Raw genomic sequence first — 16,109 nt, 5'->3', positions numbered from 1 at the left:
GAACTCTTACTTGAATTAACCACGAAATCTCAGTTGAACTTCATATTTTGTGTTCCATACTTCCCCCTTCCTCACGGAGGGGGTTGTTTATATTCAGGGCACCAACTTCTTGTGGAAATTGATGAAGGCCCTGTCCTACTCCAGGTAGTTCCATAAAGCAAACAATTACTGCCTAAGTGTAATCCACTTAAAACCATAAACATATTATATTTGTTTTGTGTCACTCAAATCCTATTTAACTCCCAGCACTTCCAGTTTCTCAGATGCGACCAGAGCAAAGCGCTATTTAAAGTGCCAGAGGCAGGGCTCACCGTATCTTTTATTGTTATTCCAGCTGGCTATGAAAACTGGGAGGCACTTTGTAATGGTCCTTGTACATTGATGCCTTGACCGCCATTCCAAACGGTATTACCTAGGTCATTTTTCCTGGTGGGATTCCTAATAAATTCTTCATTCTAAGTATTCATTTCAGCTTTAAAATATATTTAAATGAACACTGAAGTCATGCTTTATGTTGCCAGCAGTTATATTTGATCTCTCCTATTCACCTGCATTTTACCTGTTTGAGAATTTTTCAAGGACCTTTTAATGTACTAACAAGTGTCAAATGTATTGTATTTACTGAAATGTGTAATGAAATGACCAGCCCCCCCAAACAGTCCTATCAAACAAGGTGTCTGAAATGTTGCCCAAGTTCAGGGTTAAGATGTAAAGGCGAACGCACGTTTTCTTAGGTAATGCGTGAGTGGGATACCAAACAAACAAAGCCAGGGCCATAAGATCTGTTCATCTCCCAAATTACAGATTTCAAGTTGCCATTTTATTTTCCAAATTCTTCCTTCAGCTGAACCCGTGTTTGGAATTTTATCACTTGACTGCGGCAGAAATATAACCAAGGGATTGGAAACTTCGGTGTGTTTTCCACAACTGAACACAACATCTTCCCTGGAAGAGGTTAACGGAAAAAGAAATAAACGGAGGTGGACGATAAACTGTGTCTTTCAAAACTGGAGCTGCAAACAGCTCTCTAACTAATTCAGGTAAGCAGCAAACCCTGTGGTGAGGGGATATGCATGACAGCGGCATCTGTGTGACAACACCCAGCATTTGCGGTGGCAACGGGCTTTCTCTAAAACACATCTGCAAGGACGACAGGTAGATAGGCCGACTATCAATCACCAGCACACGTGAATAATTCCATCCTCGCTGGCCCATGTGCTGTGAAAATCAGCTCCACAGATGTGGAAAAGCTTGCTATTCAGTCAAAGAGCCATGGCAGTGAGTAATTTTTATGTTTAATTCTTTAGAATATGTGTTCACACATCATTAAAAAAAATTCAACCATGATTAACAGCTCTCTACGAGTGGATTCTGAAGCAAAATGCACTCAACATTTTCAGGTCATATTTGCAGTTAATTTATGACTTGCTATCTTACCCGCGTTTCAATTAATTGAATGGAGGCATACAGCTCCAAAACAAACAGGCTGCAATCCCATAGTCTGGAGAGAAAAAGCCTCAAAACTTATTCAAGAGCTAGGCTCAGTTTTTTTGGTTGTTTTTTTAAATCTTAGAAAATTTAAATGGTGCATGCAACCACTGTCCATGGAAGTAACTGTTAAGATGCACAAATAGAATAAAATTATAGCCAAATCATACAAGGGGTCATCGCCGTCGTTCATTGATTTCACATAACTTCCATTTATGCTAATGGAATTAAGCACCTGCTCAGCACAGAAAATAGACCCCTATCTGTGAAAATAAGTGTGTACAGTATATTTTCCAGATACAACGCTGAAATCAAACAACCGAAAACGCGTGCTATATAAACAAAGCATCATGTGGCCCACCTGAAAACACCGCTGATTTATATTTTGCCTCCTGAGTCATAGGCCCGGAGATATCACTCGTGCCTTTGCCATTCCAATGTAACAAAAAGGCCAAAAAAAAAAAAAAAAAAAGGCCGGGAGGAGGAGATGGACAAACTCAATCCTGTGATTTCAGTGAGCTCATATGCAATCCTCTGTTTACCCCTTCAGAAGTTCATGATAAATTGTATCAGTACATGTGGATTCCAGCCACTGTTTTCTGCCATCATCTTAAAAGCCCCGAAGGATAACTGTATGTACTAGAGGAGGCATGATCATGGGGACACTATGCTGGAACAGGAGGTGAGGCAGACGGCTGTTAAGGACTGGTTGACACCAGAGTCCCTTTTGAGCATGCCTTCTGGCTGACCCCTCGGCATGTCTACCTGGACTTGAATGGCAGTCTCCATTGGTAGTCACAGAAGTCTCTTGTCAGGGAGTTCTTGACAATGGAGTGGATGGAGAAAGGTTGTCCCTCTCTACTCCAACTGCAATGGGCAGCACAGAGACCTTCCCCCAAACTCTATTATACTTTCAGTTAAAATCACAATGTGATCAGAACAGGGTTGTGGGGAGAATCAGAATATCCAGTATGGTTTCAGCTCTATTTTTATTGGCCTCATGATGTTTACAATGTAAAGTCACGGCTATTCCTATTCAACCTTTTTAAATAGTCTTAAGAAATAGGTAATAATAAGAAAAACATATGGCATGTACTACATTTAACCACATTTCTAAAGATTTCTCCTTCTGCGTAATAATCTAGGTCAAGGCCAGGATTTGTCATTTTTGATTTGCCTCATGAGGGATATTAAAAGCAATGCTCCCATGGACAGGACTGGCTACATAATCTGCAGGGCCCGGAGCAAAATGCACATGCGGGGTGCCTCGTTAAAAATCTTCCGAACAATCGCAAGATAATGACGGCAGAGGACCAGACCAAGCCCAGGGCTCCTCTGAGCACCAGGCCCACGACTGCCCAGGCTGCACACCAGGAAGCCAGCCTCCCTCTTGGAACATGACCTTAGCAACAGATAGCCTGTTGGCCGCTGCTTTCTCCTCGGCCTAACAGAGTTCCCAGGGGAATCAGCCGTGGGAGAATGAATGTGCCATGTCTTCCCACAGACACCTCTTCAATGTTTGAGGTCCAAGGAAAATGGATCAACAGAGTGTACTCTAAAAACTACCATTTAGTGTTTTATACAGATTGTATTCTAAGGCTTATTTAAAAGCCTTTTATCTTCTTTCCCAGAGGTTCCACAGAACAAGGATTTCCATCCAAAGGCCAGCATGACCCTAGTGAGGGGTTCATTTTTAATGGGGACCAGCGGGCCAATTTTGAATACAGATAATGGTAGCACAGTCTACTAGCAATTTGATCCTCAGTGCATATTTTTTTCTCTTCCTCTCTCTCTATATTTTTAAATCACATCCTGCTCAAACCCCCTCCCTCTGGTCAGCCTTGCACCAGCCTTACATTTGACCTCAAATTCTAAGTTCAGGTAACTTGGAAGGTTGGGCAGGGGCTGCGGAGAGGGTGCCCTTTGCTCCCAAGCAAGTTATGCTCTGTCAGTTCTAGGCTGGGGGTGGAGACAGCAGTAATTATAGCAATCTCAGCATCTGCCCATGAAGGGATCTACCACCTCTCTGAAGTGGGCTTTAGCTGAGCTCAGCTGTAGACAAGCCATCTTTCCTAATTCAGTACCTGGAGCCTCTACAGAGTTGGTCTTCAGAGATTTAGAACAGGGTATAGAGATGAACAAAGAGAAAAAAAGACTCCTTCCCTTTTTTCCCTGGAAGTAAATATGAGGTAAATTTGTAAATACCTTACAAAAATACTGAAGAAAAACACTATAGTTAAGACAAAATTATCTTGTTAAGTCTGAGTTTTTCTGAGCTGTAGATGGTTTTGTATAAGATCAAACAATACAGAGAAGACCGTGCAAACGTATAAGCCTACCCTGAGTTTTGGTCATTCAGAGAAGGGCTAGAAGATTATAAAATTACCTACTCTCAATAAAGCAGTATATCCTCTCCCCCGCCCTTCCCCCCACCGCCTCTGGTAGTGAATTTGTAGGGATAAACAACCCTACAAATTGTTTGGCCTATTATATGTCACAGAGATTTTTCTATAGCCTGTCTAGACTCCAGACAATAGGCGAGACTGGCCTATCATTGCAGACATTTCTACAGTCTGTAATATCACTTAGAAAAGTAAGGGCAATAATACAAAAATGAAAACCAGCCTGACCTGCCAGTACAATGGTAGAAATACACGTATAACAACACTTAACAATTTAGAAATGATGGTAGAAACCTAGCAAGAAGTTTGAGCAGCCACATATCAGCCAAAGCAACTTTTGCAAAATCATTTATACGCCCCAAATGAGGCATATTCAAGTAATTCTGTCCACAAAGTATAAAATCACTTTCATCACAGAAAATTCTGTATATGTTTTGTGTTTTCTTATTGCATAGAGAGAGTGTGTGTGTATGTGTATATATTACATATAATATATAAAACCACAAATATATGTATAATATTTGTGGTCAACATACAGACTTTTAAAAAGGCCTGTCTCTGAATAAATTAGGTTGTTAAATTAGTCTGCTTTTCAGCCCTCTTGGATAAAATAATGTTGCATATAATCTTACAAGAATTAAGGGACATTATGTATAAGCAAGGAAGGTGGAGAAAGGGTTTTTTTTTTTTGTTTTTGTTTTTTTTTTTAATTTCACCTATTTCCTTCCACTGCATCTCTGAGCATGTCTCCACATCATCTTTCTCTCCCACAATTACATTTGTTATAAATAAAGGAAAGAAAGAAAGAGAGATGGAGAGAAAAAGAGAAACCTTGCTTGTTTGTTTATATTTTCCTTCTATGCTAGCTTTTACATTTTTTAGTAAGGAACCGATGAAGAGTACTTGTTTTTGTTGTTGTTTATTTTATTGTAATGATGACCAATCAAAAGATGCACTAGAATGTAAAGAATACCCGTTGAAGAAAATATTGCTGGAAAGCTATCGGCAATATTTTCGATTCGGAGGGTATTCGCTCTCCCAGAGACTCCAAAATGTGTCAGTGCTCACCCAGACCACTTGCATCTCCGACACGGGGGATATATATTAACAGTCTTTGGTGCTGCTGGAATGACTCAGCTTGTGGCATCAGGAGCAATTAGGGGGGTGTCTAATGAAACAGAAAACATGCAGTAAAACCAAGAGATCCTTCCAGTTTTTTTCATGTAGTTGTACCTCCCAAATAGAAAACTCCTATTTCTAAAGTCATTCCATATCTGTCTTTGGGTAAATTTTAAAAAATTCCCCAAAACAACCCCATTTAGTTTGTTTCAACACAACCAACTCTACCATATAGCAGTATGTGATATATCATCAACAGTTGCACTGCAGAACCATGTAGGATTGCCAAAGTGACAGGATGCTGATTGATGAAGCCATGCAGAACCCTTCTCAGTGTGATCAGCTAAGCCCATCATCTACCAGGCATCACAGGGCACTTCCCAGGATAACACGTGTACGCATACAGATGTGGTGTATCCCTCCCTGGGATGCAAATGTTAGATTCATAGTATGCCAAAATAGCATCATGCAACACTCTTATTTTGTGTTGCTTTAAAGTTCAATATTTTCTGTCTTTAATGAAAACATTCTTTAACCTCATCAGAAATGAAGGTTTTTGTCAACACTTTCTTCTAGAATAAAAATAAACAGATATGCTTCAGTACAACTGATTGATAATGTGATATTAAATATAGTCTAACGCTCCAAGGAGATTTTATGGAATTAAAAAATACAGTTTTTTTTTTATGTACCATGATCTTCAATAATACTTAACATACAGGGATGGCAAAAGTAGGTTTACAGTTGTTCCTATGGAAAATAACACAATAATTAATAATAATAATACAAGAATAAATTCCATGTTTTGCATACTCACAATTTTAAACCTACTTTTGCACCACCCTGTATTACGAAACAAGACATACCAGCCCCTTAGGCTGGTTTGGCTCAGAGGATAGAGCGTCATCCTATGGACTGAAGGGTCCCGGGTTCAATTCCAGTCAAGGGCACATGCCTGGGTTGCGGGCTTGATCCCCAGTGTGTGTGTGGGGGGGCATGCAGGAGGCAGCCAATCTGTGATTTTCTCTCATCATTGATGTTTCCATCTCTCTCTCCCTCTCTGAAATCAATAAAACTATATTAAAAAAAATAGAGATGCCAGAGAGGTCTATCTTTCATGTAATAACTTTGAATACCATAAAAACGGTACACAGTTCCGATTCACCTCAGCCTTTTAATTAAAGAGTAATGGTTTTCGTTTTAAGGAAACACACCAACTAAAACTTGACTTTTTGAAATAATCAACAAAGTCCAGATTCAACAGCAGCATGATGAATTTGGCAAACGTGCATTGTCATGAAGTTGGTGGGAAGTGCATGCTGTGCCCCAGGGCAGCTGGGAATCCCGCGGTGCTCTGCAGGGAACCTGGATCATTCCCTATGTGTCCTGCGTGCGGAGAGAGGCCAAATTAGGCCCCAAGGAAGTCTCGCCCAACTCCCACTGAAGTCAATGGAAATTGGCAAACGCACTCAAGAGGGCTCTTGTGGTCCACAAGGTCTTGTTAATAATTTCACTAGGTCTTTAAACGAGATATAGAAGAAAAAAATAGTAAATATATGTATGTACCTCTCCAACATCGTAGATCCAAATACGGCCCTCGGAATCCCCGACGGCAACTTCTTTGCCAGCCTGAGCCCAACGAACACGGTTTAGGGCAGACGCCCCCTCAATGGCCACACTCGCTGTTGGAACCTGCCAAAGGTTAGGAAAGAATCTCTGAATATGAATTTAAATATACGTTTAACTGGATGAGTCACCACTGCCTTCATGGGCATGAAGTAATATATGTCCCTGCAGAAGTAAAAGGATTCATTGTTCTTACATCAGATGCTCCACTGTACGAAGGGGGACGGGGAGACGCTTTAATGAAAAACGGAAAGAGGGGGAGTCTTTTTCCACCATCAGTGGGCAGTGAGTGACATAAATACGTCTTCAGATTCTGCAGGGGCACATCCAACGTCCAAACCAATGCAACAGCTCCATGTGCTACCTCACCACCAGGTCCGGATTTATGGATGAATGGAGGGAGATTTCAGGATTTGCCAGGATTAAGGATACTCTGAAAGGCATGAGGGAGGGTGTTGTTTGGTGGAACAGAAGTCATAGTAATATAAGTCTCCAGGGGAAAAATAGGTACTGATCCTGCAAAACCTCATCAGGGAGGGGATGATCAGAGGAAGAAAAAGTAAGCAGGTGAAAAACTTCAAAACCTCAAATTCTTCTCTCTTTTTTTCTTTATCTCTCTCCCCCCCCCCCGCTTCCCCGCGCCTTTCTGTTTTCCCTTCTCCTGGCAGCCCTGGGATGTAGGAAGTGCTCATACCTTTGGACATGTGCCCAGGGTGACAACCTGATAGAATGGGGGCAGCACCTACTGGTAGAAAAGGTCTTATATCTCCTCTAATACACACCTGAGATCCGACCACGTTGAGAATTGAAACAACTATTAAAGGGGACCGAGAGTGCCGATGTAACTGAAGTACTTGTTACAGGAACCTTAGCATTTGAAAAAATAATTTCCGTGGGCCTGCCCCTTGTCCATCATCAGTTATATAAACTCCTATCTTTAAGGTTGAAGGTTTATTCACATACAGAGCAGATGCCAAGAGAACCTTGTACAAGAATGTTGAATAAGAAATGACAACGGGCCATTAAAAAATCCAAAAGGGTAAATGCTAAGACAAATACTAAAAAAACTGTAGTGGAAAAGAGGGCCACCGAGCTCATCTCACCACTGTCTCAGACCTGCGTCTAATACACACGTCGGGTAGAAGGGAAACACGACGTGCACTGTGCCTTGGCACTCCTGGCTCTCTGAGATTCCAGGAATTGGAACCATCTGTTTATATGTGATTATTGACCCAATATCTATCTTTAAAATAGCAATAAAAACTCCATCATATGTAAGAATCTATGTTTAAACTTAATCTTGAAATCAATAAAAATTCTTTTACCTGTTTAAATCACTGCATGTCAATTATGAGCAAAAATGTAAACAAAAGTCCCCAGCTCATTTTTTTTCTTAAAATACACAATTTCTACAATAATGGTACCTGCTGTGCAAGCTGGAGCCTGAATTTGTAACCAAACCTTTCAAAGGCCAAAACAATGTGAATTTAGATGGGCTGTAATTCTGTCAATACATTTTATTATTAGTGTGCTACTCAGAAGACAAATCAGAGATCCAGCTAGAGTTTTCAGAATTAATGCTTAACTCCATAATGTAGAGAAATCAAACAGGATGATACTTTACCTAATTCTATTCAACATCAGATTTTAAAAAATGAACACTTTCAAAAATGGAATAAAAATGTTTAATCTTAATATGAGTATGATAAAAAATGAATCACTCTGAAAAAACTGATTTTTGGTACATTTTAAATTATGCCTAATTCATTTTAAATAATTTTAAATAATGTGGAATTAAGTAATATAGCAAATTGAATCAATTAATATTCTAACCATTTAACAATACCTTCTTTTCATAGATATTATAAGTGGTAAAAAATGGCTATCACACCCTATAATACATGCTAATAAATTATCGAATGTATGAAGGAAGTGACTAAATATATTTTATTAGCCTGACCGGTAATGGCCTTTCAAAAGTTGGTGAACCTATAATGAAAATAATCCTTATATTGCCTCTGTCTTTCTTACTCTTGTATTTCAGTTTCATAAATATTTTCACATTTTTGAGGCTCAATCATTTTATTTGCAAAGACAGGACCTATACAGCATCAATTACTACATTGTGCAGAGGTAGGTAAATATCCTTGCATAGGAGCAGTTGGGACAACTTGGTTTAAAAGCACAGTACTTTGAATAACAGCAAAACACTGGGATTTCAGGTTCTTTTTTTTAAAAAAAAAAAAAAAAACAAACCACTAATTCCTAATCTCACAAATATTTGAAAAATCTCGTTCAACTTGATAGAAGGCAAAACCAATTTGAAGGTTTTCAAAAAAGCGTTTAGTTCATTACTGGATTTGAATCAGACTCTATATATCGACTATTACTGTGAAAGCAGAATTATGTTTACCACAAAACTAAATGGTTCGCATGCCCAGTAATGATTTTTTGAAATATTTAGCTGTAACACTTCTATGTGGTTGTCTCTTGATACCTAGAGAAAAAGAAGGGGGGAAAATGACTTCTGGCAATGCTGAGACATTCATTTCATTTTACCTAAAAAATCTGATTAAAAATAAAACAGTAAAATAAGAATTATTAAGGAGTTTAGAGAACACTCGCTCCCATTGCATTGTAGTTGGGTTTTACCTAAATGTCATCTCTACTAAGTCTGATTTCTGATACTGGGGGCCTCCTCAGTCAATCTGGAAAACCTGTGTTTTTTGGTTGCTTTAAGTGAATGAGTGTATTTTAGTAGACAGAGGCAACATGAGATGAAAAACTTCGGGAAACTTAACATGTGGAGTAATAACATCTTTCTATTAAAAGCAATAATGTTACAACATTTCCAAATCCCAAACGATGGGCATTTTATGTACTCAGGCCTTTAGAGTATTTTCAAAGATGCTTTATTCCATAACCCCTATGCGTGTCACATGCATAGCTCTTATGGCCGAAAGGAAAAATAGACTTCAATGGAAATACTTAAAAAAGATAACAATTGGGCATTGGTTATAGGTTGCTATATAATCTTGCAAATTACAATGGCTCAATAATAACACCTGAAGGATATCTCCCTGCCCCCTCCCACAAAAAACCAGGGGCGTCTACTCCTCCTCGTATCCTCCAGCTGTGGGCTTCCTAATTAAAAAGGCTGAGCCGTTTCCTGCTCGGAACACTTCAAAAGAGCTCTCTCTAGTTCTCCACTTGACATATAGTTTGCAACACTTGTTCCTCTTACCTGTCCGTCCTTATTTATGGAGAGCTGCCCTGAACCAGAGACCAAGAAATGATGGAGACCATTTTATTTTATTAAATTGAAAGACATTTAATATTCATATATTTTTTAAAAAAACCCACATAACCAAATGAGCACCTCAATAATTTTGAGTAGAAAAAAAAAAGGGGGGGGGGAAAGTCACACAGCATAATTTTAAAAACATATATATGTAGTTTAATTTTTAAAAAAGAATGTTTCCTTAGTGTCAATTGTGTTTTTTAAAAATGGCTATTTTTCACTTGTGAAGTATTCTAAATGCGACGTGTTAAAATTGCAATTTCTAAAACACACTGGGTTTCGCACACATGTTCAGAGTTAGAAACTATTGTGGAGAGTCTGCCTGTGAGGTGAACATCTTAGACAAGGATTGTTTACCTTGTAAAAATTAAATGGAGGCTGGATCTGGAATTGAGCATAAACAGCCAACAAAATCATTTCTTGTGGATTCCAAATAGGAATTGTACAAATAGTGAAAACTGACGAATCGCCCTTTTAAAAGCCCAATCTAAAGTCAGTGTCCAATAAACAAACAAACAAACAAATAAAAAGTCAGCGTCCACAAATCTTACTTTTCCAAATATTTGCCAATAGAGTTATTTCAGCCCTGCTCTGCAAGATGCCTGTGTGTTCCTTCCCTTAGGGGAAAAGCGTGAACAAGTATCGTTTTGCTCTTTGCAAAAAAAGGGTCGTCAATTGTGCAGCATCTGCCACGGTTTAGGGATGAAGTGAGATTAAATGATTTTTGGCAATGCATCCGCCAATTCCCTTCAGAGCTGTCCAGAACCGGGGGCCGGCAGCCCAGCTGCAATAGGAGGGTCTGTCCAAAAAAGGCCCGTTTTTTTGCAGAGAGAGAGAGAGAGGGGGAGATGGAGAGAGGCTGACTGCGCCCCCCTCCCAACCCTCCCGGCCCGGCGCCTGCGCCGCCGCTCACCTCGGTGTCATTGTTGAGGTTCCAGAGGTCCAAGCGCCCCATCCCGTCCACGCAGGCAAAGAGCGCGGGATGCACGGGGGACCACATGACATCGTACACATAGTCTGCATTGTCTTCAAAGGAGTAGAGCGGCTTGTTGTGCTGTAAAGCAGAGAGACCGTGAAGACTTTGTGGCGCTGCTGCTGCCTCGGGCTGTCTAGCGAGCCTAATTAAAAACTTTGCACATTCACAAAGTGTCATAAAACTTCCTGAGATGAAAGTCCTCAAGAAGGTGAACCGCAGCTTTAATGTGACTGGAACTGTCCAGTGGCATAAATAAATGCTGGGGTGGAGGGGGGTTGCTCTAAAGGGGCCGGGGTGGGGGGAGGGCGGTTTCAGGCTCCATCGTCAGAGACATTCCAGGCAGGTGGACGGGACTGCCCATTAGCTCGGAATTCCGGCCGGGCTACGTTTTGCGAGAGCCGCTCGGAGCCCGAACCCAGTCGTGGTCCTCCTGCCGGGATCCTACCCGCGGGGATGCTTGGCAAATCCCCGGCGGTCCCGGTGGCCCCGAACCCCGTACACTGAAGGCAACGCCTGCCACCAGGTGGTCATTGTTTGTACTTGCAAGTCTGCCTTCAGTCCCAACTGTGGACCAAATCCATACTTGAAAGGTTCCTTTGCGGCGGGGGAGGGGCGGGGAATGGGAACACATATTTTAAAGGTATTTGTAGTTCTTCTGGGAAGTGAAAAATCTCGCGGTTCTAAGACCTTAGTCTCTCTACCTAGGGTCAGTCAGTGCACCCAAGCCAGGTGAACTGGCTTGGCTCAATTTACTACCCTGAATCTTCAAAGATGAACCACATTTTCTAAATCCCCCAGTATTTATTTCCAAGAGCCCTGAAATTGGTGTTTTCTTGGGGAAATGCATTTGTACACCCCCCACTGCATACAAATGCTTGCACTCTCCGGAGGGATACAATAAATTAAAATGGCACTCTTGATTTCCAGTGAATATTGTCACATCAAAATAGCACAGAAGTCAGAGGCAAGTTTGAAAGTACACCAGAAATAAAACGTAATTGGACTTCATGAATTATTCATTCCATCTGGCTTGTCTTATTCTAATTTCTGCATAATGGCTTTACTAATCCCTGATCAATTAATGTAAAATGAAATTTAAATGATAATGAAAGCCCTAGAGATAAAAAGAAATTAAGTATTCTTATATCCTCTGACAGAAATCTAAACAATGGAAGTTTCCCCCACCCCATGTCTTCTTTATCCAGTCAGCTGTCTGTACTCTTGGGTCCCACTGAATGCCTGTACAGGCCAGAGTAAAAAGACCAAATCAAATTTAATAACATACAATATGAACAATCTGCATAGAATGTTCAAAGAATGTATCTGTAGGGAAGCAGCTTGGACTAGGACTATTATTTCCAACTCCCAAAGTGTACTGGTAGTGAATGCAAAATGCACAAAAATGCATGCAGTGACATGAAAGTGAACAACATTAGTGAGAAGACAGTAACAGGTCCATAACCTAAACCTAAGGCAACATTTGTTAAGGAACTAACGATAAGTGATTTCTTTCCTTGAATTAAATTACTTTGGCGTTGCTTAGAAGTGGACACAATTATAATACTATTAAAGCAGTACAGGAGAGTTTAAATGTCCCATTGTGTGTGTGCATGTGTTGGTAGTGTACGTGTGAGAAACGTCTTATTTTTAATTCAAAAAGTATCTAAGGGGGAAGTAAGTTGAAAAAATATATATACATGACATTGAGTTCTCAAGAAGAATAGAAAGGACATTAGCCTTAGAGTTTTGTATCTTAACTTGCTGTAACTCTTTTATGCCAACATTTTTATTATATGCATGTCTGCACATGGATTTGGAGCTAAAATTGCCTCTTTGCTATTTATGTAGCTTCTTTCTTCCTCTCACTCTTTGGACTAGGTGATTCAAAATACTTTCTCTCAAAAATCTGTCTATCCAAGGATGCAATATAGAGTGGTTGTATCATTTTTCCTTATTAGTGCAGAAAAAAAGGCAGTGTGGAGTAGTTGGGTTTTCACTGACCACTTGTGAATATTAAGTTCTCAATCTCATAGAAATTATTCTTGCTCAAATTGTTGATTTTATAGCAAGACAGTCAAGATTTGTTAAAGAACATGAGTAGCACGTTTTTCTTAAAGTTAAAGGGTAGAAGAGACTTACACTTGCCTAAAAGAGTTGATTCTCAGTATCTTCTCTCAATAACCCAGCTGGTAGTATACCTGATGATATAGAGGCCTAGACACAGATATACACATGCAAACATACAATAAGCACATAACACATCTGCGGTCCTTGTTTGGATCAGAAGACCATCCAGCTTTAGAGGGCCCTTTTCTAAGGAGCTGATATTATTTGATATGTTAATTCTCTCAATAATTAGCCTGTTCATCTCTAGTACTGTTTCCTTTTTCCTTTTACTGGCTTCTTCTCTGAGAAACTTAGTTGAGATTATCATCTATCCTGGGGACTTCACTGTTTAAACATCTGGAAATAACTGTTATTATTCATGTTACCAGAACCCAATCTTCTCATATTTAATAGCATTGCCTTGAAATGCTATTATTATTCTCTAGCTTCCCCCACCCCCCCAAACTTCCTTAACACCTCTCACTCCCAAGACTGAACCTTCCATTTAAAAGTCACTGTGCAAGTAATTCTAGGCCACAGTATGTGCATGCTTGGGGAAAGGAAGAAGGGCTTATATTTTCAAAGGCTTTGTTTTAACCTTCACTGGCTGGGAAAGTCTGGGTCAGGATCATATCCGTTATCAGCGTACCATGGACTGACATCTACCAACCATTGCTTTCCAAATGTAGCGTGGCATATGCTGTAGGTGTAGGCAAATACCACTCGAACAATAGTAAGCAGTGCTATTTTGAATATTAATTGTTCTTCTTTCAATAAAGGAATTTTTTGTTCTCTTTTATTTGGGGCCCAAAGGATAATCTGAAAACCCAATTAAAAATTTGTCTCAAATGCTTGATATAAAACATTTTAGAGGAAACATATATATCATGAAATATTAACATTTTCATAAAATATATCAAAAGCATCGGGGTGGAAATATTCTGGTTTTGAGTTCTGACACATGCATGTCTGGAGCCACAAAGTCAGTATTACTTGCTATTTGCATCCTCACTGACTTGAGAATGCCACAAGTTTTGAAAAGGTGGAGAATGCGGGGGCAAATTTGACCCATGATTTTGAGGAGGATCCTGTAATGTCATTTGTATATATTAAAGCCACAGAAGCTTGGTGATTTTAAATATTTACTCTGCAAAATACTCAAGGCCATTTACTAAACTAAATATTATTCCACAGCCTGTTACTGTAGAAAGAGTTTTTCAAAACAATCAAATTTCACTGGTGAAAAAAACCCTGTGTTTCTTGTTCTAATGCCGTGTTTAGTATCAGTGACCTATTAGAGAAGAAAAGGAGAACAGCACTCTTCTGTAACCTACTCCACGTATGACACATGCCAGTGAAATAGAGCCGCGGCACCGTAGTTTTAGACAAGTTTTCAGGACCGGGCCGAAAATGCTAAACTACCCAGACACAGCTCAACTTGATTTTAATGCCCCAACTCGCAAACGGAATGGAGAAGCAGCGCCCAGTAACTTCCCAGACAGACACGAAGGGCAGGGGAGGTAAATTGTCGGGTGTTTGCTGTGTGCCCGACTCTATACACACATTGTCTAATTTAATCCGCATAAAATCTCTGTAAGGTAGACGGTATTTACAGAAAAGAAAATTATAGTTCAGGAAAGTTAGTAACTTTCCCAAGGCCACGGAGGTTGTAAGTGGCGGAGTTGGGTTTGACGGGCTGGTTTTTCTTGCTGTTCAGCACACCCTCTCTTTGCTGGAACCATGGGGTCCTGTACAAAACATGGCAATGGTCTTCAATCTTCACCAAAACACACACAGATCTGCTCCCTTTCCTCTTTGCTATCCTTGTCAGTACAAGCAGTATGTACTAAACACATATGATGTAGCTTGTAGAAAGAGTTTAAAAAAAAGATCCACAATCAGAATGTTTATTTCATCTCCTAAATCAGTTATTAATAATCCTGAAGATATTACCCACAGAATTCCAGACATCCTTAGCACCTTGTGACAGCAACAGGTATCTTTTTCTCCTGAAAACTAGGAAACAGGATGGAAATGGCCCTTTAGCTAGCTGAGATTACGAGTAGACCACACGTTAGAGTAGAATGAAATGATGCTAGAAGGCAAAGATTTGGGTTCCAGTTCAGTAAATGTCTCTACAACTTTGGGTGAGGAACTACAATTAAATTATCCGAAAGAGGGGGATAACAAAGGGAGCTTGGAGCAAGAAAGGCAAGAGGAGAAAGTGGAAAAACTACAGACCTCGGGACATTGGACTTATCCGTGGATCTTAGTGTTTTCACCTGTGAGATGGGAAGTGATTCCATGACTCTGTTGTGCCATAGGGACCAAATGGAATTAAGTATGTGAAAGCTTTCTACAGAGCTATTCCAAGCTATGTATTATAGTAACAGCCATCTCCCTTGATGTTCTGTGGAATTCACATCACAGTGACTTTTTTACTTAGTATTTCATCAAAATATAAATATAAAGTGTACCAGGTTGGTTTTTAGTACACTTTTTAATTTATGAAAGCGATAGGCCTCCTAGTTGACCAATTGCAAAAGAATCAATAATATTAGATTTACATAAGAAAGGCAGGTCGTGAATTCTGTTCCACAATGAAACTTTACCACATCCATCAACGTTTTGCAATAAAGACTTATCTCTCGATTTGAGCCTTGATTTTATAAGTATCCTTCTGACAATGAAGAGGGCTGCCTATTTTCCCAATCAGTTAACTATAGAATGATTTCATGAGGGATGAGTTTCTGTTCCTGATGTCAGAAATGTACTGAAGCCACATCTAGAAAATATGCTTGTTTTCTTTTCCTCTGCATGTTTTTTTTTCCTCTTATCAGGTACCTCTCAGCATCCAATAGGCTTCGGTATTGTGAAGGATGGTGAATAGAAAGAGTTGTGTTAAAACGCCTAACGCCTTTAGAGACTGTGGTTGCTGAGGTTACATTTGCCTCTAAATGATTAGCTTTCAAAGCTGACTTAGTAGAAACATTTACACGATCCTTGAAAATTTCTTTTGGAGTGGAGGGGAGGTGGGGCAAAGGGTAATACATGGGTAAGTGGGATTCGGGCCGAGAACTAATGGGATTTC

General features: G+C 39.9%; 1 protein-coding gene across 7 annotated transcripts in view; it reads right to left on the bottom strand.

Moving 5' to 3' along the window:
- DYNC1I1 (dynein cytoplasmic 1 intermediate chain 1) overlaps window positions 1–16,109 on the bottom strand; it is a 283,693-nt gene that overhangs the window by 11,228 nt on the left and 256,356 nt on the right. For all 7 annotated transcript variants that reach the window (XM_080666152.1, XM_080666150.1, XM_080666151.1 and 4 more), the window contains 2 exons: window positions 10,850–10,990; window positions 6,576–6,701 (listed from right to left, as the gene is read on the bottom strand). In XM_080666152.1, the coding sequence (XP_080522278.1) occupies window positions 6,576–6,701; window positions 10,850–10,990 (267 nt within the window). The remainder of the gene's footprint in view (window positions 1–6,575; window positions 6,702–10,849; window positions 10,991–16,109) is intronic.

Source organism: Plecotus auritus (assembly GCF_963455305.1).
Source record: "Plecotus auritus genome assembly, chromosome: 4".
Lineage (NCBI taxonomy): Eukaryota > Metazoa > Chordata > Mammalia > Chiroptera > Vespertilionidae > Plecotus > Plecotus auritus.
The sequence above is the reverse complement of the archived record's forward strand: the minus strand, read 5'-3'. Positions and strand labels throughout refer to the sequence as shown.